This window comes from Neomonachus schauinslandi, chromosome 7 (genome assembly GCF_002201575.2).
Source record: "Neomonachus schauinslandi chromosome 7, ASM220157v2, whole genome shotgun sequence".
Classification (NCBI taxonomy): domain Eukaryota; kingdom Metazoa; phylum Chordata; class Mammalia; order Carnivora; family Phocidae; genus Neomonachus; species Neomonachus schauinslandi.
In genome coordinates this window covers 46,355,945-46,374,787 of record NC_058409.1, presented here as the reverse complement: position 1 = coordinate 46,374,787, position 18,843 = coordinate 46,355,945, and the positions used below count along the sequence as shown (strand labels likewise).

The following is an 18,843-nucleotide window of genomic DNA, read 5'->3' as shown; positions in this document are numbered from 1 at the left end:
GTTGGTTCAGCATCCGACTCTTGGTTTCGGTTCAGGTCATGATCTCAGGGTTTTGAGATGGAGCCCTGTGTCAGGCTCTGTGCTCAGTGCAGAGTCTGTTTGAGATTCTCTCACTCCCTTTCCCTCTGCTCCTCCCCACCCCTCCCCACTCATGCATGTGCTCTCTCTCTCTCTAAATATAAATAAATCTTTAAAAAAACTGAAAATGTATTTTTTGTCACATTATAAACCTAATCTTTAAAAAATTCATAGCTCTTAACAATCAGAAAACGCATGTCTTGAATGAGAGAGGGAGAAAAAATATATTGATTGTATATGTAATCTGACTTAAAGTTACTGAGCTGATGTGATGTATAAGCACTAAAATATTGTCAATAGTGGCCCAAAGGTATTCTACTACAGTTAAATACTATTTCTGAATATAAAAGTTCATACCATCAGTGCGAATTTCTGGGAATTACTTTTCTGGTTACATAAAGGAAAAAACTGAGGGAGTGAAGCAATGAAAACATGGAAATGTTTTTCATTTTTTTAAAGTTTTTCTATATGAAGTTGAGAAATAGCAGAAAAAAAGAATATTGTTTATATGTAGTTACATCTATCTTATCCCCAAATGTAGGCGATCCAAAGAAAACATTTTTAAAGATTTTATTTATTTATTTGAGATAAAGAACGAGTGGTGGGAAGGGCAGAGGGAGAGGGATAAGGAGAAGCAGATTCCCCGCTGAGTGGGGAGCCTGACACAGGGCTCGATCCCAGGACCCTGAGATCATGACTGTAGTCAAAATGAGACACTTAACCCACTGAGCCACCCAGGCACCCTGAAAACATTTATAAAGCAATATTATTTAGGAGTGCCTGGGTGGCTCAGTCGGTTAAGCATCTCACTTTGGCTACAGTCATGATCCCAGGGTCCTGGGATCAAGCCCCGCATCCGGCTCCTTCTTCTCACTCTCACTCTCTCTCTGTGGGTGCACTCTCTCTCTCTCTCTCAAATAAATAATAAAAATAAAATCTTTAAAGCAATATTATTTAAAACGTATACCATACAGTTGTAATAACAGAATCACAAAGGAGAGTTTTTTAATTACATTGAATTTCAGGAGTCACAAAACTCAACAACTCTTTATCATCAGACATTTCCTGAAATTTTTTTGATACCACTGAGATTAGAAGAGGTATATAGTATAAATCAAAAGATATTAAAGAATGTTCTCAGGCCCACATACTTTCATAACCAATTCTGGCAAATTTTACTCACCTAAATCTGAGGACTTCTCTTTTCATTCTATACAATACTCTACTGTTCATATTCATATTAAACAAACACAGCCTTCCATATCTAACTAATATGTTGTTTACCCCACATATAAAAATTTAGAGGCTTTTAAAGAAGAGATTAGAAAGAAATGAAGAAGAATTTGACTCATGGGACCATTGCTGTAAGTACTTTAAAACTGGTCTATTTTAGGCCTCCAAACAGGCTAACATACAAATGGTACACATATCAAACATTATGAAAATAGTGTTTAAAAAAATAAGTTGAATAGAGGACTTAATACTAATTTAAAGTGAAGTATATAAGAAGACAAACTGACACCCAGAAGCACAGTAATTGACTCACCTGCGGCTAACTGATTTCTTCACTTCTCCCTCTCCAGCTGACTTAACATTTCCACTTGTGTCCTTTTTTAACTTTTTTGCAATTCTTTCTCTCATTAGATTCTTCTCATCACCATCAATATATTCATCATGCTCTGCACCTTCATATTCTCCATCCTGTAGAGATTGAAGTGGAGTATTTGCCAGGCATCCCATTTCCCCTTAAACCCCCAGAGATCCATCCGAGACTCTCCTCATTGCATTCTAGGCCAGTTTTGTTTTTTGTTTTGTTTTGTCTTGTCTTGAATTAGTAAGGGCTTGAAGAATCTGTTCCAGGTGGGAATACTCCTGGGGTCTGCTCTAGGCCAACTATGTAAGTATGGGATACCCAAATAAGGGGTGTTTGCTCACTTAACCCACAGCCCTTCTGTGCAACACGGGCTGTATTCCTTCTGTATCACCCAGGATATTGTGTCCATCTACATTCCTATTCTTTCCCAGTGGGAAATGTGGCTTCTGCAGGCAGTTGGCCAGCATACTGACTGCAACCAGAGATTAATTCAAGTAGAATGAGGAGGAGGTGGAGAAGCTGAGATTTCTTCCTATAATCTCAGTCATACCAATTACTTCTCAGAATCCTCCTTAAGTTTTTTCAAAATTTTAAATATATAATTATAGAAGTAACATACACTACCTTTTAAGGAAAAAAATTAAGATTTTATAAACATTTTCTATTAGTTGTTCAAACTATATATTAAAACTAATACTTACTTTAGCTGAATCTCCTACTGCATCACCTTTTTCACTACAAAAAGAATGAAACAAGAAAATTTTAGCTTCAAAGTGAAACTACTAAAATTATGCAAATTTTAGGATTATTCAAAATTTAGAATATTTTGCTAGGATCAACAGTTCAAAACCTATTTCAACATAGGAATTTCAGAATGGAATTGTAGAATAGAAACATTCTACAAAAGAGTCATTTTTACAAATAGAGTAAGAAGTATGCTCCATGAGCATACATATGAATTCACTAGAATTAACAGAAAAAAGCAAACAACAACCAACGGTGCTGTTTTTATGAACAAAGGACTACAGTAAACAATTTCTTCCACTGGCTTGATGTACTCTGGCTGAAAAAAACAAATCCTTCAAATACAAGGATATTAAGAAAAGACTTTTTTTAAATAGAATTTTTTAAAACAAGCTAAACTCAGTGCAATAGCATTTTAATCCCCCTTTGAGACACTGGCCCAATATATCATGTGCAATTGTATTTAACAGTAAGACATCTTCCCTTCTCCAAGAGAAACAGAGATAGACATTTTCTGTTAACTACTAAAATATATAAGAAATAACTACTCAATGGATTGGTCTAAAATGTGGTGACTTCACAAAACCTTTCAACTCTGCCTTGTTTACCTATCATACCAACTGGCACAAAAATGCTTTAAGGAAAAAGCTAACAAAGTAACTTTGAATTAAACATTAAACTTTTAAAGCAAACCGTTTCCTATTCAAACTATCCCAAGATTTAAGCTTAGCAATTAAATTTAAATTTAATTATTTCAACAGAAATAGATAGCAAGATGAAATGAAAGGGGCCAGATTTCTGCTCAGGTCGTGATCTCAGGGATGTGAGACTGAGCCCCATGCTGGGCTCTGCACTCAGTGGGGAGTCCGCTTGAGGTTCTCTTGCCCTCTCCCTCTAACACTCCCAACCCCTGCAGTGCGTGCTCTCACTCAAATAAATAAATCTTTAAAAAAAAAGAGAGAGAGAGAACTGACCATTTTCTCACAAAGGCAGCAAGAAAATATCTGAGCCAGAAAATAATTTAGGATCACACTTGTAGCATACTAACCTTCCAACGGCTGGAACAGAACTGAGATGGGGATCATCCTTAAGCAAGTCATGACTACTTTTGCTTTTTCCCTTCATGCTCTAGGAAAAAATGTAGGATATAATCATAAGTGAGGAAGAAATAAGTTTTCCAAAAGGACAAGATAACACGTTTACATAAAATCTAGTACTGGTAAAATATGGCTAGCAAAAGATACATGTTCCTGAAATTTTCAATATAAATTAAAGCTTTATAAATAAGAAGCTAACTCTCACACTGATTAAAAATACTGTTTTTAAAAATACCTTTTCTTCCAAAAAGTGATAAATTCTTCAAAATAAGTTTATTGATTACTGTTTCCAAACACTAAATCTTCGGTATGATTTACATACAGCTAAACTAATTCTTTGATGCAGATAGTAAAACTTAGAAGATAGTTCACAAGAGTAATTTAAAATAAATGCACACAATTGTTTTTCAAACATACTGGCTATATTGCACAGAATTACATGTATACATGTATTCTGTTTCTCTGAAGAGCCCTATTACATTCTTTGACCTTTAGCACAGACAGAAAAACTTAATAGTTAAAAAAGATCTGATAGGCCACTTAATCTAGTCTCCCACCCAATGCAGGAATCTCCTTGACATCACTGCTGACTAGTCAGCTGGAGTTTCAACGCCTGAAAGGAGCTTTTCCTCAGATACACACACAAACCACTCCTTTTCAAATGTTTTCTATTGTTGGACAGTTCTCTCTGTAATTGGGAAAAAAAGTCTATGTGTAATTTCCAACCATCCAACCAATCCTAGTTCTACCTTCTAGAACTCAAAATGAACTACAAACAATTTCTGTTATGATGTATACTACACAGAGCTTAGTTTAAATACAAAGAGACTGGTAGGTATAATAATGGCCCCCTAAAGATGTCCACGTCCTAGTCCTCAAAACCTGTGAATATGTTACCTTACATGGCAAAAGGGACTTTGCAGATAAATTAAGGATTCTGAGATGAGGAGACTATCCTGGATTGTCAGGGTATATCCAATGTAATCACAAAAGTCCTTACAAGTGAAAGAGGGAGGCAGGAGAGTCTGTTTCATAATGATAAAGCAGGAGAAAGACGCTATGGGCTATTGTTAGCTTTGAAGATGGAGGAAGGGGCCACAAGCCAAGGAATGCAAATGGGCTCTAGAAGTTGGAAGAGTTAAGGGAAGAGATTCTCCCCAGAGGCTCCAGAAGGAATGCAGCCCTGCCAATACCCCAATATGTAGCCCAGTGAAATCTGTTTTGGACTTCTGACCTCCAGAACTGTAACATATTAGATTTGTTTTGCTTCAAGCCACTAAATTTATGGTAATTGGTTACAGCAGAAATATGAGATGAATATAAATATATTAACATCTTTTTAAAATTACTTAAATATAAACAATTAGAAAGATCAAGTTTAATACCATTTAATGAGGCAAAAACAGTTTTTAAATTAGACTGTTCAACACTTCTTAGAGCCTCTGTGCAAAAGGCCTAGCGGCACTCTTCATGCCGTGTCCACCCCCGAGATCCCAACCTTTTGGGGAAGTTTAATTTCTTGGACTAAACAAGGATAGGACAAAACATTCTTATTTTATTCTCAAAAGTGGTGTATTTGTCTATCAATATAACTTTTTCTGGGTGAGAAAAAAGCCTTTTTGTATCTTGGGATTTGAAGTAAAAATATTGGCGTATCTTGCAGTGAGAGAAATACTATGTGTATCACTGTGAATGTGGCACAGTTTAATCACTATTTTTAAATCTAGCTATTGTGATACTTTTATAATGAACCTACCGTTTAACTTGCCTCATGGAAACTACTTGTCTGATTGTAAGCTTTCACTTGAAAAATATTTTCTGACATCTGTTTTTAAATTATACACAAAGATTCAGGAGTAAACTTTAAACCAGTACAGACATTTGAATACAACTATCATTTAAGAAAGCAAAATGAAAGGAGGGATCTTCCATAAAAACTTTTCAAATGTCTGAAGCCTAGGGTCATATTTTTCCTTAGTTTTTACTTCTCCAAAGTATATCCAGTTCCTCAAGCATTCTCCATGTGCAGTGGTTCTTGGCTTTATCACCATCCTCCTCATGATCCTCCCTTCCTCTGAATGCATCTAGTTTGTCAGTTTTTCTTTCTTTCTCTTTCTCTCTCTTTCTTTCTTTCCTTCTTTCTCTCTGTTTCTTTGTCAGTATCCTTCTTAAATGTGTTCTGAACTGAACAAAACGCTGAAAATGTGACCACCCAAAATGCAAAGAATGTTAAATTTCTTATTCCAGAGACCTTACTCTTTTTTTTTTTTAAGATTTTATTTATTTATTTGAGACAGAGAGATTGAGAGAGAGAGAGCACATGAGAGGGGGGAGGGTCAGAGGCAGAAGCAGGCTCCCTGCTGAGCAGGGAGCCCGATGCGGGACTCGATCCAGGGACTCCAGGATCATGACCTGAGCCGAAGGCAGTCGCTTAACCAACTGAGCCCCCAGGCGCCCCCAGAGACCTTACTCTTAATAATTCAACTAGGGCTTACAGGCTATTAAGTCTTATACCTATTCAGCTGATTGCATTAAATTCAAGTATAGAATTTACATGTACTCCTATTACATTTTAACTTACTAGCTCAAATAATCATGCACAGGTTGACAACAAAGCACTCTTTGGGCAGAAGTATTCAATCAGATATAAATCCATCTGACTATACTATCTCCCAGATCACATTTCCTCATGTTGTCCACAAGAATATCATGAGAGACTGACAATGTGCTTTCCGAAACTCAAAATATGTTATTATGGCATCCTCCTATCATGCAATCCTATCAAAAAGGAAATGAAGTCAGTCTGGTAAGTCACTTAACCAGAGTCTCAGTTTCCTCATCTATAAAGAAAGGAAGTTGGACTACATCCCTTTGAGCTATAAAATTCTATTATTCTAAAAGAGATTTTATCAGGTAGTAGAAAGATACTGAAATAAATAATGAAGGAAAGCTAACCCATGTGAGAGAGGTACCTTGTCATGAATAAATGAGTGGGGTGAAGTAGTGTCTGTAATCCCACACTGATAATCCATAAACCAGAGGGGACTCTATCTTATTTCTCCTTTCACATAAAGTAAAGCCCCAATTCAGACTTTACCAATTATTAACTTGTGATGTTAGACAGGTTCTGGAATAAAGCTTAACACACTGTAGAGTCACTGAAAAAAGAAACTTGATAAGCAAATGAATAATGAAACAATTATTTTCAGGACCTCTAGAAATATTTAATTTCACGCAAGCACTGAAACTGAAAATTGTTCTTAGTCATTGTAAAAGACACTTACTTCACTTTGGTTCTAATTATTACACACATTTAAAAACAGTAAGGCTAACTTTTCAGAAATATATCTGTTGGTCATACTTTCCCAATATTCAGGCTAGTGTTCCTTTTTCTTACCAAGGTTTCATTTTACCCCAAAGGTAAAATGTATTGGAGGGATTCTCAAAGTCTGAAATACAGTACAAAAGGAAAATAAATAAAGTAACTTCCATTTTGATTCACTCTAGAATTTGTCTCCCTCTCTAGAGGGAAATTTCTCTAAAGAAATTTCCCTCTAGAGAAATTTCCTTTCCTCTAAGCCAATAAACTTCAGTGATTTTTTTTATCGTTGTTCTATTTTCTCAAGCTAAACTTATTCATGACTCCATTATATAAACAGACAAAACAGCTGAATTCTATAAGCTGAAGATTCTGCACAATGTGCCAAGACACATTCACATGTGGAGAATGGGTTGTTGGGGGGTCATGATATACAGTTGTACCCCAGTGCTCTCCAACCTGCTCAAGCTACTATCCAGGACTCAGTGGGAGTGCTCAGGAAGAGCACTCAGGCAATTGGGCCGAGTTAAGGCTTCTAACCCCAGAAAGCTGAACTGCTGGCGAAGTTTTTTGCCAACCCTCTGGACTGCCTTAGCATGAGGGCAGCAGCTTCTGCATCATAATCACAATCATATCAGAGATTGTTTGATATTCTTTAGCTTTCTGAGAATCAAATATAAATTATAACACAGAGTACACTGCTTAAGACATCTGACTTTCAAAAACATTTTCTGAGATTGCATATTGTATCGAAGTAATGACTATCTACATCCTTATTTCATGTTACAAAGAGGAAACTTGAGGCTCAGAGACTGTTATCCAGTCACAGAGTATCAGTGGAAAGCGAAGTGCCAATATGAATGTGTATGATCCCAAATTCATGCTCTTTCTGTTCCAACCCACTGCCACCCAAAGATGACAGTTTACCATCAGAGAGCTCACAGCCTAGGACTCTGCAGTCTTAATAAAGCAGAAAGAAAAGGGTATAATGTTTTAGTAAACATTGAGAACACAGTTGAATGTTTCTTGTGTAATAAAACAAAATGGATGTTTTTAAAAGGAAAATATAAGTATCACAAGACAGGCAAAGGTTAGATAAGAAAAAGGAATAACTAAGAGAAGACATTTAGAAAAGATGGTATTTTAGGTGTTGAAAATAAATATGACTTTGACATCCAGAATGGGACAGGACACTTCAGGCAGGGAAAAGAAGATGAACAAAGAGATACAGAAAGGAAAACACAAAACATATATGTAGAACAGCAAATAGTTCAGCTCTGCTAACACAGTGTTTCCTACATTTCCCTGATAAGAATTCCACGGAATTCATTAAAAGTACAGCTTCCCAGGCCCCTCCCTTGGAGATTCTAATTCCGTAGGTCTGAGGAGGGTGTAGGGATTTAATTTTTAATTTTTAAAACAGTGTTGGACCTGATTTTTCAGTGGTTTTAAAGTGGTTTAAGAAGTAAACTAGAGGGCAGACTTGGTAAAGGGGTCACGGCCTTATTTCTATAGTCAACAGAGAGCAACTGTGACATCTTAATGAGGTTTCAGGAAGACTGTTCTGATGGTAATGAGCGGAAGGGAAGGAAGAGCAAGGAGATGGGAGACCAGTCTGTAGACTAGGGCAGCAGCCCAGGCTAGAAATGAAGGCCTGAACGAGAGTAGTAGCAAAATAAATTAAAAGGAAAAAATTTGAGATATGTCATGGATGAAAAATTGGTAGAACAGTGCAACAAATTGGTTTTGCAGAGAAAGAATAAGAAAAAAGTCAGAATCTAAAATTCTTCTCTAGAGGATACTGATACCAGGGAGTAGAAAAAGAAGTCACAAAACAGGGAAAAGTCTGGGAAACAAAGATAATGAATCAAGCCTTGGCCAGGACTTGGGTTGCTAGTGAGATATTCAAACATAGAGAGATGGCCAGTAGGCAGCTGGAGAAAAGAAAAGCAAGCCAGCCTAGAGATACAGATTTGAGAGTCAGAAACAAACATCTGATAATTTTATCACAAAGCGCAGAGTCAGATGAGAGCAATATGATGACACAATACTAGGCTTATACTGTTCACATGACAACGGACTGTAGGTTGCAATTTTCTTGGCAAAAAGGAAGGAATTGACTTAGTCTTTCCACAGTTTGAAGTGTTTTTCAGGTTTGAGAGCAACATAAAGGGCAAGCCAACACTATCTGCAGTGGTATCCTTGCACATTTCAACCTTGTAGCAAACACTGATTGCTTTAGGATTATCAAGTTCACCACAGTCAGTGTAAGTTAAACATTTTGTTTGTTTTACTTTGTATAATAGTAAGCAGCAGAGGAAGATATGCTTTAAACATTTAATATATACTGTTGTTACAAACAGAAAAAATTCAAACTAATTTCCTAGTAAAGTCGACCTCAAAGTAATGGTGAATAAAACTTACTTTAGACCAGAAATTTAATTCAACGAAAAGACTAATAGAAAAACTCCTTTCTCCTACCCTTGTTCTCTCCTCAGGGCGGCTCAGCCTAATATCTGGGCCCCTGTGTGAGTTAGGAAAGGGCAAGGGGCCAATTGCACTGAGCTGCCTTCCACCCCAGAATGCTGTGCTACCAGTGTAATTTCCCGCCAGCCTTCTCGATGGCTTGGGCTTGAAGGAAGCAGCTTCTGCAGCATTCAAAATCATATTAGAGACTTAAATGGCTATAGAAATCTAAGTCCAAAATTCTGATTGTACCATCTCCTAATTACACAGTCTTGCACCAGTGATTTAACCTTTAACCTATTGATTTCTTCCCTTAAATAGGAATAATAACATCTATAGCATGTGACTGTTATAGAGGTTACATAAAATAAATATTTAGCACAGGTAGCAGAGAGGAAAATAATTACAGTACAGTACAGTATAACATATGCTTTGATAGCCACAGACAGATTACCATGGAAAGAAGTTAAACTCAGCCTGAGTGGGAGATGGGTAGGGGAGGGAGGTGGAGGTAGTCCAGAGTTGATAGTGGAGCTAGATCTTAAAGGAAAAACAAAAATTAACCAAATAAAGGAGAACCTACCCCAAGCAAAAGGAAAAACAGGAGTCGGGGGGGTTGTGGGGAAGGCATGTGTATGTAAGGAGACTTGACATCTTTAGAAAACATCAGTGAAAGGGACTCCTGGCAATTTCCAGTTCTAACATTTGTGGTTTTGTCCATTTACAAATATACCCACAGGATCATGACATACGGTATATCTTTCATTTTAATAAGGCAGAAATTTGAATCATGAATAAGGCAAGACTAGTGCACTGACATCTAAAGAAGATAACTTCTGAGATATCGAGGTGCCAGAGTGATTGATAATGTTGATGAGGCCTAGGGAACGGAGGTTTTCATATAAAGATGAATTTAATTTTGACATCTAAAGTAGAGAGGTTTCCTAAAGGAAATCAAGAATGTGGGATAAGAGCCCAGAAATAATATTTGTCTGTGTGTCCTAGAGTTCAGAATATTAGTATACAGGTGGAAGTTGAGAATCCATGGTATCAAATATCTGGAATACTGAAGACAGCAAGAAAAAATTGTGGCCAGAACGTTTTTTACACATGTCCGTTTCAAATTCAGTCTTAATGCAATGGGTAGAAGTAGTGTGCTTACTATATGTCCAACATTAGCCTACCAAAACCATCCTCTATGATGAGGGAAGCACATGGATAAAGAATTAAAAACAAGGGTAAAAATAATGTGCTTTTAAGTCAGTGCTATTGTTAGTGTTGGTCAGAAATAGGTTTAGAGTTTTAATTACTACAACAAAACTTCTAACCCTTTAGGTCTCTGCGTTCACTAATTTTCTTTCTTTGTTTTTTTTTAAACACTGCAAAAAGGTAATCTATTTACAGAAGAGTGATTTAAAGGCCTTATGATTTTCTTTATAAACAGATGTAAAAACAGGAATTGTCCACTTTTTAAAAAACTCAACATTTCAACCCTCCACTATTATTTTTTAGAGAGGGAGGAGGTGTAGGGCAGAGGGAGAGGGAGAGAGAATCTTCCGACGTAGGACTCGATCTCACGATGCTGAGATAATGACTTGAACCAAAATAAAGAATCAGACACTTAACCAACTGAGCCATCCAGGTGTCCCTCGACCCTCCACTATTATTGTAACCCACTAAACTGCCTGTATCAAAGGCTACCCCCACCCCCACCCCTTCCCCCATTTCACTCTCCAAACAAATTTCCATTTCTTCATCATCTGAGGGATGAGGATGATTTTCTTGGAGTATATTTAACAGATTTGCTGCTCTAATATTGTCAAGGCATAGGTGTTTCCGCAATGAGTATTGTGTCAAAAGTGATATTCAGGAAAACCACACTTAAAGGCCGAGTGGAAGCATTGGTGGGGTAGAAGACCAGGAAGCAATATATAATTCAAATACATGTATCTTACATGGTTCAAATCCTAGCTCTAGCTATTTACTGGTTGTGTGACTGAGCAAACTACAACCTATCTATACCTTAATTTATTTGGGGGTAAAATTGGGATAATGATAATACCTATCTTAAAGGGCTGTGATGAGAATTAATGACATTCATAAATATAGATAGATAATATTAAAATGAATATAAAAGCTTTGGTCTGTCACTATTTATTATAATAATGATCATAATCATTATCATCTAGCAAACCACTTAAAACAAATAGCAATTAAAATCTGAATTACAAGGTTAAATCATTTTTTAACTCTAGTTCTAACTGATAAAAAAAAAAGCCAGGTTAAGAAACCCCACAAAACTCTAATTTCAAGAGAGCATATCATCTTAGGAGTTGCAAATGTTACTGACAACAAATCATTTTACAAATCAGTTCAATGAACACTTCTTGACTGTGTACCATGAAAAACATGCTGTGCCATATATATAGCAGGAGATACAAAAATGAGTGAGATACAGACCCTGATACCTTTTATAATTCAGAACAAAGGGATTAGAGTTTTACCTGACTAACTCGATTTACTTCCTCCTCTTCTTCTTCAGCTTCCTCTCCAAATGAAAGTAAACTAAAATTTCTTATTAAAAAAAGGAAAGAAAAAAGGAAATAAGAATGAAAGAAAATTGAGAAAATTAAACAAAACTTATAAATGCTGAATTGTCAAGGCATTAAAATAGAACTTACAAGAAGAACACATTTTAACTGTTCAGGAATATACAATATGACTTAGTATTCAGCAGAAATATACTAAGGATCCATATTTTCAGCATAATGTTAAGGCATTGGCCTCTGACCACAGATATTTAGTATATTAGATGAAACAAATGACCAAAGATCCATCCTGAGCACTACCATTAAATATATTAAGTCAAGCATGACAGAAATAATTAAGCCTTTTATATTTATAAAAACTGGTTAGCAAAATGGAGTTTTCTGGAAACCTAATAAATATATAGCCCTGAGAGCACTACAAATAGGAAGTAATTAATCTTTGAAAATGTCATAAAATACTTTAAAATTGATAAGTTACACAACATTGTCAAAAAAAATATAAGCAATAAACTTAAAAAAAATAGCCCATGGGGAAGAATAAACTGTTTGTCTTCTATGAGCCTTCAAACTAAAGACATCTCAAGGAAGATAAATAATAAGTTATTAAAACTCTTTCAAATATTGAAAAAATAAAAGATTTGGCAACAAGAGGAATTTTTTATTTCAAAACCTAGATGCAATCAATGACTACCACATCATCCCTAATATATTTGCTATGAATTAAAAACAAAAACAAAAACACCCAGCTTTTGGGCTGTTGTAATAGATAAATAATAGTGATGAAATATTGTATCTGAATATGGTGACCGTGACCTTTCACCCAGAGATAAAATTAGTCAAAAGAAATAAATCAAAAAATAGAATATCAAATACTCCGCTATATAAGAATTTATTTTGCCACAAGACATCAACTGCTTATTGAAGTGGCTCCCATTTGACAGTTTATAAAAGCAGCTTAACTTCCTTATACTTTGGATATCACGGAAAGAAACAAATGTAATTGAATACCTATGCCACTGAGTGTTCTCAAATTCCCCTGCTCATTTTCTCTTCCTAACAACCAGATGTTGTAATTATAATCTCCATTTTACAAGATGGGGAAACTGAGGCTCAGAAATATGAACACACTTTGCTTCTTATAAATGGAGTCAGGAAGGACTGTATTTGGAACTGTCTGAATCTAACAACTATGAATACACTAAAATTACTAATATGGATGCTACAATTCACTAAAAGAGGAAGTTGAAATCTAACTCTCTGATATCTATTTTAATAAAATAGACAAAACTAATAATGTGAAAAATATTGCTCACAAAATACTGAAACTTATTTACTCCAAAACAGGAGTGAAAAGTTAAATTATGTAACCATGCAGTCATTATATCCTTCATACTTGACCTTCCAAGTTTTTTACACAGAGCATATATTAATTGAAAAACAAGTAAAAAAACAAAAATTCTTAACAACACATTTACATAAATAATTGCTACAGTGATCATAAATATTTATTAATACAGATTTCATATAAACATGTAACACAATACTTCTTTAGCTTAAGTTACATACAGTATTTTAATAAGAGAAATGCATATTTAGAAAAACAAAGCCCTCATAATTCAGATATCTTCCTGGTCCACACTGGCCTCCCCCTCACTAGTAAACAGTTGTTACAAAAGGAAACAAAATGAATGAATTTCTATTATTCTATTATTTCTGATTACTTTGTGCCTTTGGGCTTCAATTTCTTTACTTCTTCCTCTGGTTTCTCTTTTTTTGGCTTTTTTATTTCTCGTGGAATGATGTCATCAAAAGGATTAAACAAAACCTATGAAAAAAATATTTTGAAAACATTATTCCATTTTTAAAAATTTCACAAGAAATTAAAACCAGTATTTAATTGCGTTAATGTTAACATCTGTATTTTTTGCTCACATAACTATTATAAGTCTAGTGATATATTTACTACATAAAGTACTTCCACTTACATGGCCTCACTGGATTCTCCTGATAATCCTATGTGCAATTAAGTAAAAGGTATTTTATCCTTCTTTTACAAAAGGGAAAAATACTCAAGAAAACATAATACCTAGTAAGCAAGACAAACTCAGAGTTTTAACCCCAAATCAAATGCTTCTAAGGACCTTATTTCCTCAATGAAGGGTCACTCTGAAGTTACCTAGGAAGGCACTTCATTGAGCTAAATAAGCCTAATTCTTCTAACTTTCCCTCATAAGTCAAGGTTTTCATACATTGGATTATCAGCTAAAGTCTCATCTTTGAAATCAAAACCTTCAATTTAAAAAAAAATTCTTAATCAGAAATTGTGCTTAAATTACAGAGATAAAGTCTGAATTGTGATGTTAATTTAGTATAAAGCCTTTATCCAGTAGTTGAAAAATACTAACAGCCTGCTTCTCTTACATGATAATTTAAGTGCTGTATCTTAGACGTCATGCTCCTACCTCACAGCTTCTTATTCTGTGTGGATTACGTGGTCTTTCTTCCTCACCTATGTCAACTTCTGTCAACCGCAGCATGTTATATACTGTATCCCCTGTGACCTATCAAAGAAAAAAGAAAACTTAACTGTAAACTCTTATGTTCATTCTTGGAAATAAGGGAGGGCTTCTGAAAATATTTTTTCGATAATTAAAAGGAAATCTCTTATTTTTATATAGGAGCTTATGCATTAAATAATGCAAATAAAGCAACTTCATCTTCAGGGGAAAAAGCAGAAAGGGAGTTCAATCCCTCAATAACAGTTTTAGAGAACTTCCAATATATATTTAACATCAGGTTTTATTAAAAGTGAAAATATAATGCCAAGTAACCTTGTACTGAATGACAACTTTTCATTCAAACAAAATAAACAAATTCAGATTTTAGAATTGGGTGGAACAAGCAAATAACAATACCATACGTAAGTGCTTTGCAGACATTATCTTGTTATAGTCTCACAAACATCCTAAAAGCAGGTACTATCATTATCCTCCTTCTCTAGATAAGAAAACTGAAATTCAAAGAAGTTACGGAACTGACCGTGATGGGCTTTCAGAAAGTATGCTATGCTATACTGTGTCTCTAATGTGAAAGGTACATATGAGCAGTTGTAAAAAGCGGTGCAGAATGACAGTGTAAATATCACTTTATTATATGCTTTTATTTTTTAAAAATAATAGGAAGGAAAATCTATGAACATCAGACAACCCGTGTCGTAGTGGTTCAAATGTACCTATTTCTTAACCTATGTTGTTAAGTTTTAAGCAACCATATTGTATTGCATGTTTTCAGCATGGGTCCTTTCATTCAGCATTTCTCAGGAGTTTTAAAATAATATCAGTTTTTCAGTTGTGCTGTTTGTTTTTTTTCCCTTTCATCCTCACAAAGTCCAGTTTTGCCTAGACTGTGGGGAAACCATTCCTACTGAGCCAGTAGAGGGAGCTGTACACGGAGATGTCTAACATGCCTAAGACTTAAAACCGGTGGGAATATATTTTTTAGAAGGGAGAGTGAAAAAACAAACCTTCAGAATCCCCTTTTAAAGAAAGATGTTAAATGTGAGCAGGATTAAATAGGTACTACTCAAAGTAATATTTCAGGTAAAAAGTTTTAATATTAACACAACTTCCACTTTATATTTAAGGGAATTCATCATCGACAAAAATAAACTTTAAACTACTAAATGTTGTGACCTAGATAATACCTAGGTTTCTGAAAACATAAAAACAATATCAGATGAGTGACACAGTAGCTAATATCATTAGTATGATTTTAGAAAAAAAAATTCTAAAGTCATAATCAATGACTTATTTGAAACATACAAACAAAAAATTAAGGTGGTCCCTCATAGATCATTGTAAAAGGAATATATTCCATCAGTTTTAGAAATAATAAATGAAATCCCAGGGAATATTTTTATGAGGGCAGCTCCTAGATATATTGGTCATATGTATCATAGAAGCTGAAGATAACTGGACACAAACCTTTCCAAAAATGGTATGCTTATTGTTGAGTTCATCTGCTCGACCCAGTGTAAAGAAAAACTGGCTGCCATTATCATGAGGACCAGCATTTGCCATGGCAACCAGTCCTCTCCGATTAAAACGTAACCGTGAGTGGAATTCATCCTGAAGCATTAAAAAAAAAAAAAAAAGTTTAGTATATGATCTCAGTTATAAGGGTCTTCATATTCAGTTAACAAGGTTCTATACAACTTCTAATCAAAAATGCTAAAGTTTTATTTAACTGATTTTCAAGTATAATCAAATCCAATACTTACTTTCCTTCAGTACTGTTAAACTTGACTTCACTAGCCTGTAAGCATCTTCTAAATATCCTCAACCACAAATTTATCCTATTTTATGGGAAAGTTGCCTATTTACATGGAAAAAGGGCACTCAAAGGGGAAGAGATTTCTAAGTCATTCCCCTATTCCCATCCCTCAAAGTTATCTAACTTTTTAGAATGTTCTATTTTTTTCTCCAAAAAAACTACCTTTGAGTCATTGCAGGGTCTTCAACGATTGCCCCTCCCCATTCCATTCTAAAGGTCATGAAAAAATGGCTTTCTTCCTGTCTTTTTTTTTTCTTTAAAGATCTTATTTATTTATTTGACAGAGACACACAGAGAGAGGGAACACAAGCAAGGGGAGTGGGAGAGGAAGAAGCAGGATCCCGCTGAGCAGGGAGCCTGATGTGGGGCTCGATCCCAGGACCCTGAGATCATGACCTGAGCCGAAGGCAGACGCTTAATGACTGAGCCACCGAGGCGCCCCTTTCTTCTTGTTTTTTAATTCAAGGAATCTACTATAATCGTGCTATGTGCTTTACTCTGTTTTTTTAAAGGTCTTTGTTGAATATTTTCTGAACTGGCACTGGTCGCATTTGCCAGTTTTCCAAAGAACCAGAGCAAGCCTCTCTAAGGTCGATTTCCTGCTATGGTAGAGCTACATAACATACATTAGTCTCTCAGTTAACAGGATTTCTATCCAGACCTGATACTAGACTCGTTTATAATATAGCCATATGATGTAATCAGTGCTTTTCAGAAAAAAAGTTATTTTTTCCTTAATAAATAATTGTCAAAGATTTGAGCTCAGAGAGTCATAACTTGGGATGCCTGGGTGGCTCAGTTGGTTAAGCGTCTGCCTTAGGCTTAGGTCATGGTCCCAGAGTCTTGGGATTGAGTCCCACATCAGGCGCCTTGCTCAGTGGGGAGCCTGATCCTCCCTCTACCTCCACCTGCCGCTCCCCCTGCTCGTGCTCTCTCTCTCCCTCTTTCTCTCTCTGTGACAAATAAATAAATAAAATCTTTAAAAAAACCAAAAAAACCCCAAAAAAGAGTCATAACTCTTTTATACTGTATCAAAAATGGCCTAATTGAAAAACTTAACAAGATAATGATATTACATAATAAGCAAAAATCTCAATATAGAAAGTAATTATGAGAAAGTGCAATTCTGTTACACCAAACAATAGAATAAAGGAATGCTTCCTACTAGGTGGAAGCTCTAAAATCATGAGACATCTCAATTTGGTAAAATACAAAATAGTTTTTTAGTGATATTTGAGACTTTTTTATTATAACCATTCCTCATTTTCTAAGGCCATTATCATCTGAAAATTAAAGCAAAAGTTCAAGTATTTTTCTCAAGAATCACACAGTGACCCAGTAAAAAATTAAAAGAAAGTCCAGACTCTCTATCACATTAGTATAAACATGATGTCTTCAAAAATTATCATATTTTAAGAGCTACTGATGTTTATTCATTCAAAGAACGTGATATTGGTACCATCAGATTAATAACCTAACTTGTAGTTTTTATTTGAACCCACTGTTATTAACTATGATAATCTTTTTTTCTTTTTAGATCTATGTAGGCAGTTAACAAATCACTGACCTATTCTTGATTAATACACTTTTTTCTAACATTTTTTTATATTAATTCTTTCTTCTGTCCCCTCGTGATTTCCTGTTATGGCATGCATTTTAGGCTACAAAGGTCTGTTATGCATAATTAAGAATGAATTCTGCTTTGGACTGAATTGTGTCTCCCCAAAATTCATACAATGAAGCTCTAACCCCCAGTGTGACTGTATTGGAGATAGGGCCTGTAAGGAGATAATGAGAGTTAAATGATGTCGTAAGTGTGAAACCCTAATTCAGGAGTGCTAGTGCCCTTATAAAAAAAGGAAGAGACACCAGAACTCGCTCCCTCTACCATGTGAAGACACAGCGAGGAGGTGGCCATCTGCAAGCCAGGAAGAGACCCTTCACCAGAAACTGAATGCCAGTGCTGTACGTCTTAGCCTCCAGAACTGTAAGAAATAAATTGCTGTTGTTTAAGCCAACCCATCAGTGGTATTTTATTATAATGGTCCAAACAGATTAATATAAATTCCATACAGTGTTAAATAAAATATTTTGAAATAGGATGGCATGTCCTAAAAATCTTTTATATTTACAGAGTTCCGGAGATCAGATATTGTCAGATATCAAGAATTATGTTATATAGTTTTTTTTCTGACTCACATGTTCCTCATGACCGCCTGCAGCTCCACCTAAATTCAATCTAGCATAAAAGTTGCAACAAGACAACTCAGGATGCTTGACAGGGGAAGTGCTGCTCTTACACCTGCACAAACCTAAACATGTGACACGTACCAGATCTTGTGCACTAATGTGAAATGCACTTTTTTCATGTGGGGCACAGCCATTTTCGATTAAGCAATCCAAACTGATTTGCAAATAAATAACAATAAAAATTCAGTTTCACCTTGAATGGGGCTCCATAGATAGACTCTCCGCCAGTCCCTGTGCCAGTAGGATCTCCCCCTTGGACTATAAAACCAGGAACCACTCTATGAAAAATGGTGTTGTCATAATACGCTGAAAGAAATTTAAAATAATTTAGCAAAGTCTAAAACAAAGTGTATAGCTTTCAGAGTTAATATAATTAGAGTCACAGGATTTTTCTCTCAGACTACTAAATAGGCT

General features: G+C 35.4%; 1 protein-coding gene across 1 annotated transcript in view; it reads right to left on the bottom strand.

Annotated features, from left to right (window-relative positions):
* CWC27 (CWC27 spliceosome associated cyclophilin) overlaps positions 1-18,843 on the bottom strand; it is a 200,045-nt gene that overhangs the window by 164,701 nt on the left and 16,501 nt on the right. The window contains exons 4-11 of the mRNA XM_021702127.2: positions 18,623-18,735; positions 15,831-15,974; positions 14,310-14,408; positions 13,569-13,672; positions 11,803-11,872; positions 3,465-3,544; positions 2,374-2,407; positions 1,625-1,779 (exon numbers count right to left, since the gene is read on the bottom strand). Of these exons, the coding sequence (XP_021557802.1) occupies positions 1,625-1,779; positions 2,374-2,407; positions 3,465-3,544; positions 11,803-11,872; positions 13,569-13,672; positions 14,310-14,408; positions 15,831-15,974; positions 18,623-18,735 (799 nt within the window). The remainder of the gene's footprint in view (positions 1-1,624; positions 1,780-2,373; positions 2,408-3,464; positions 3,545-11,802; positions 11,873-13,568; positions 13,673-14,309; positions 14,409-15,830; positions 15,975-18,622; positions 18,736-18,843) is intronic.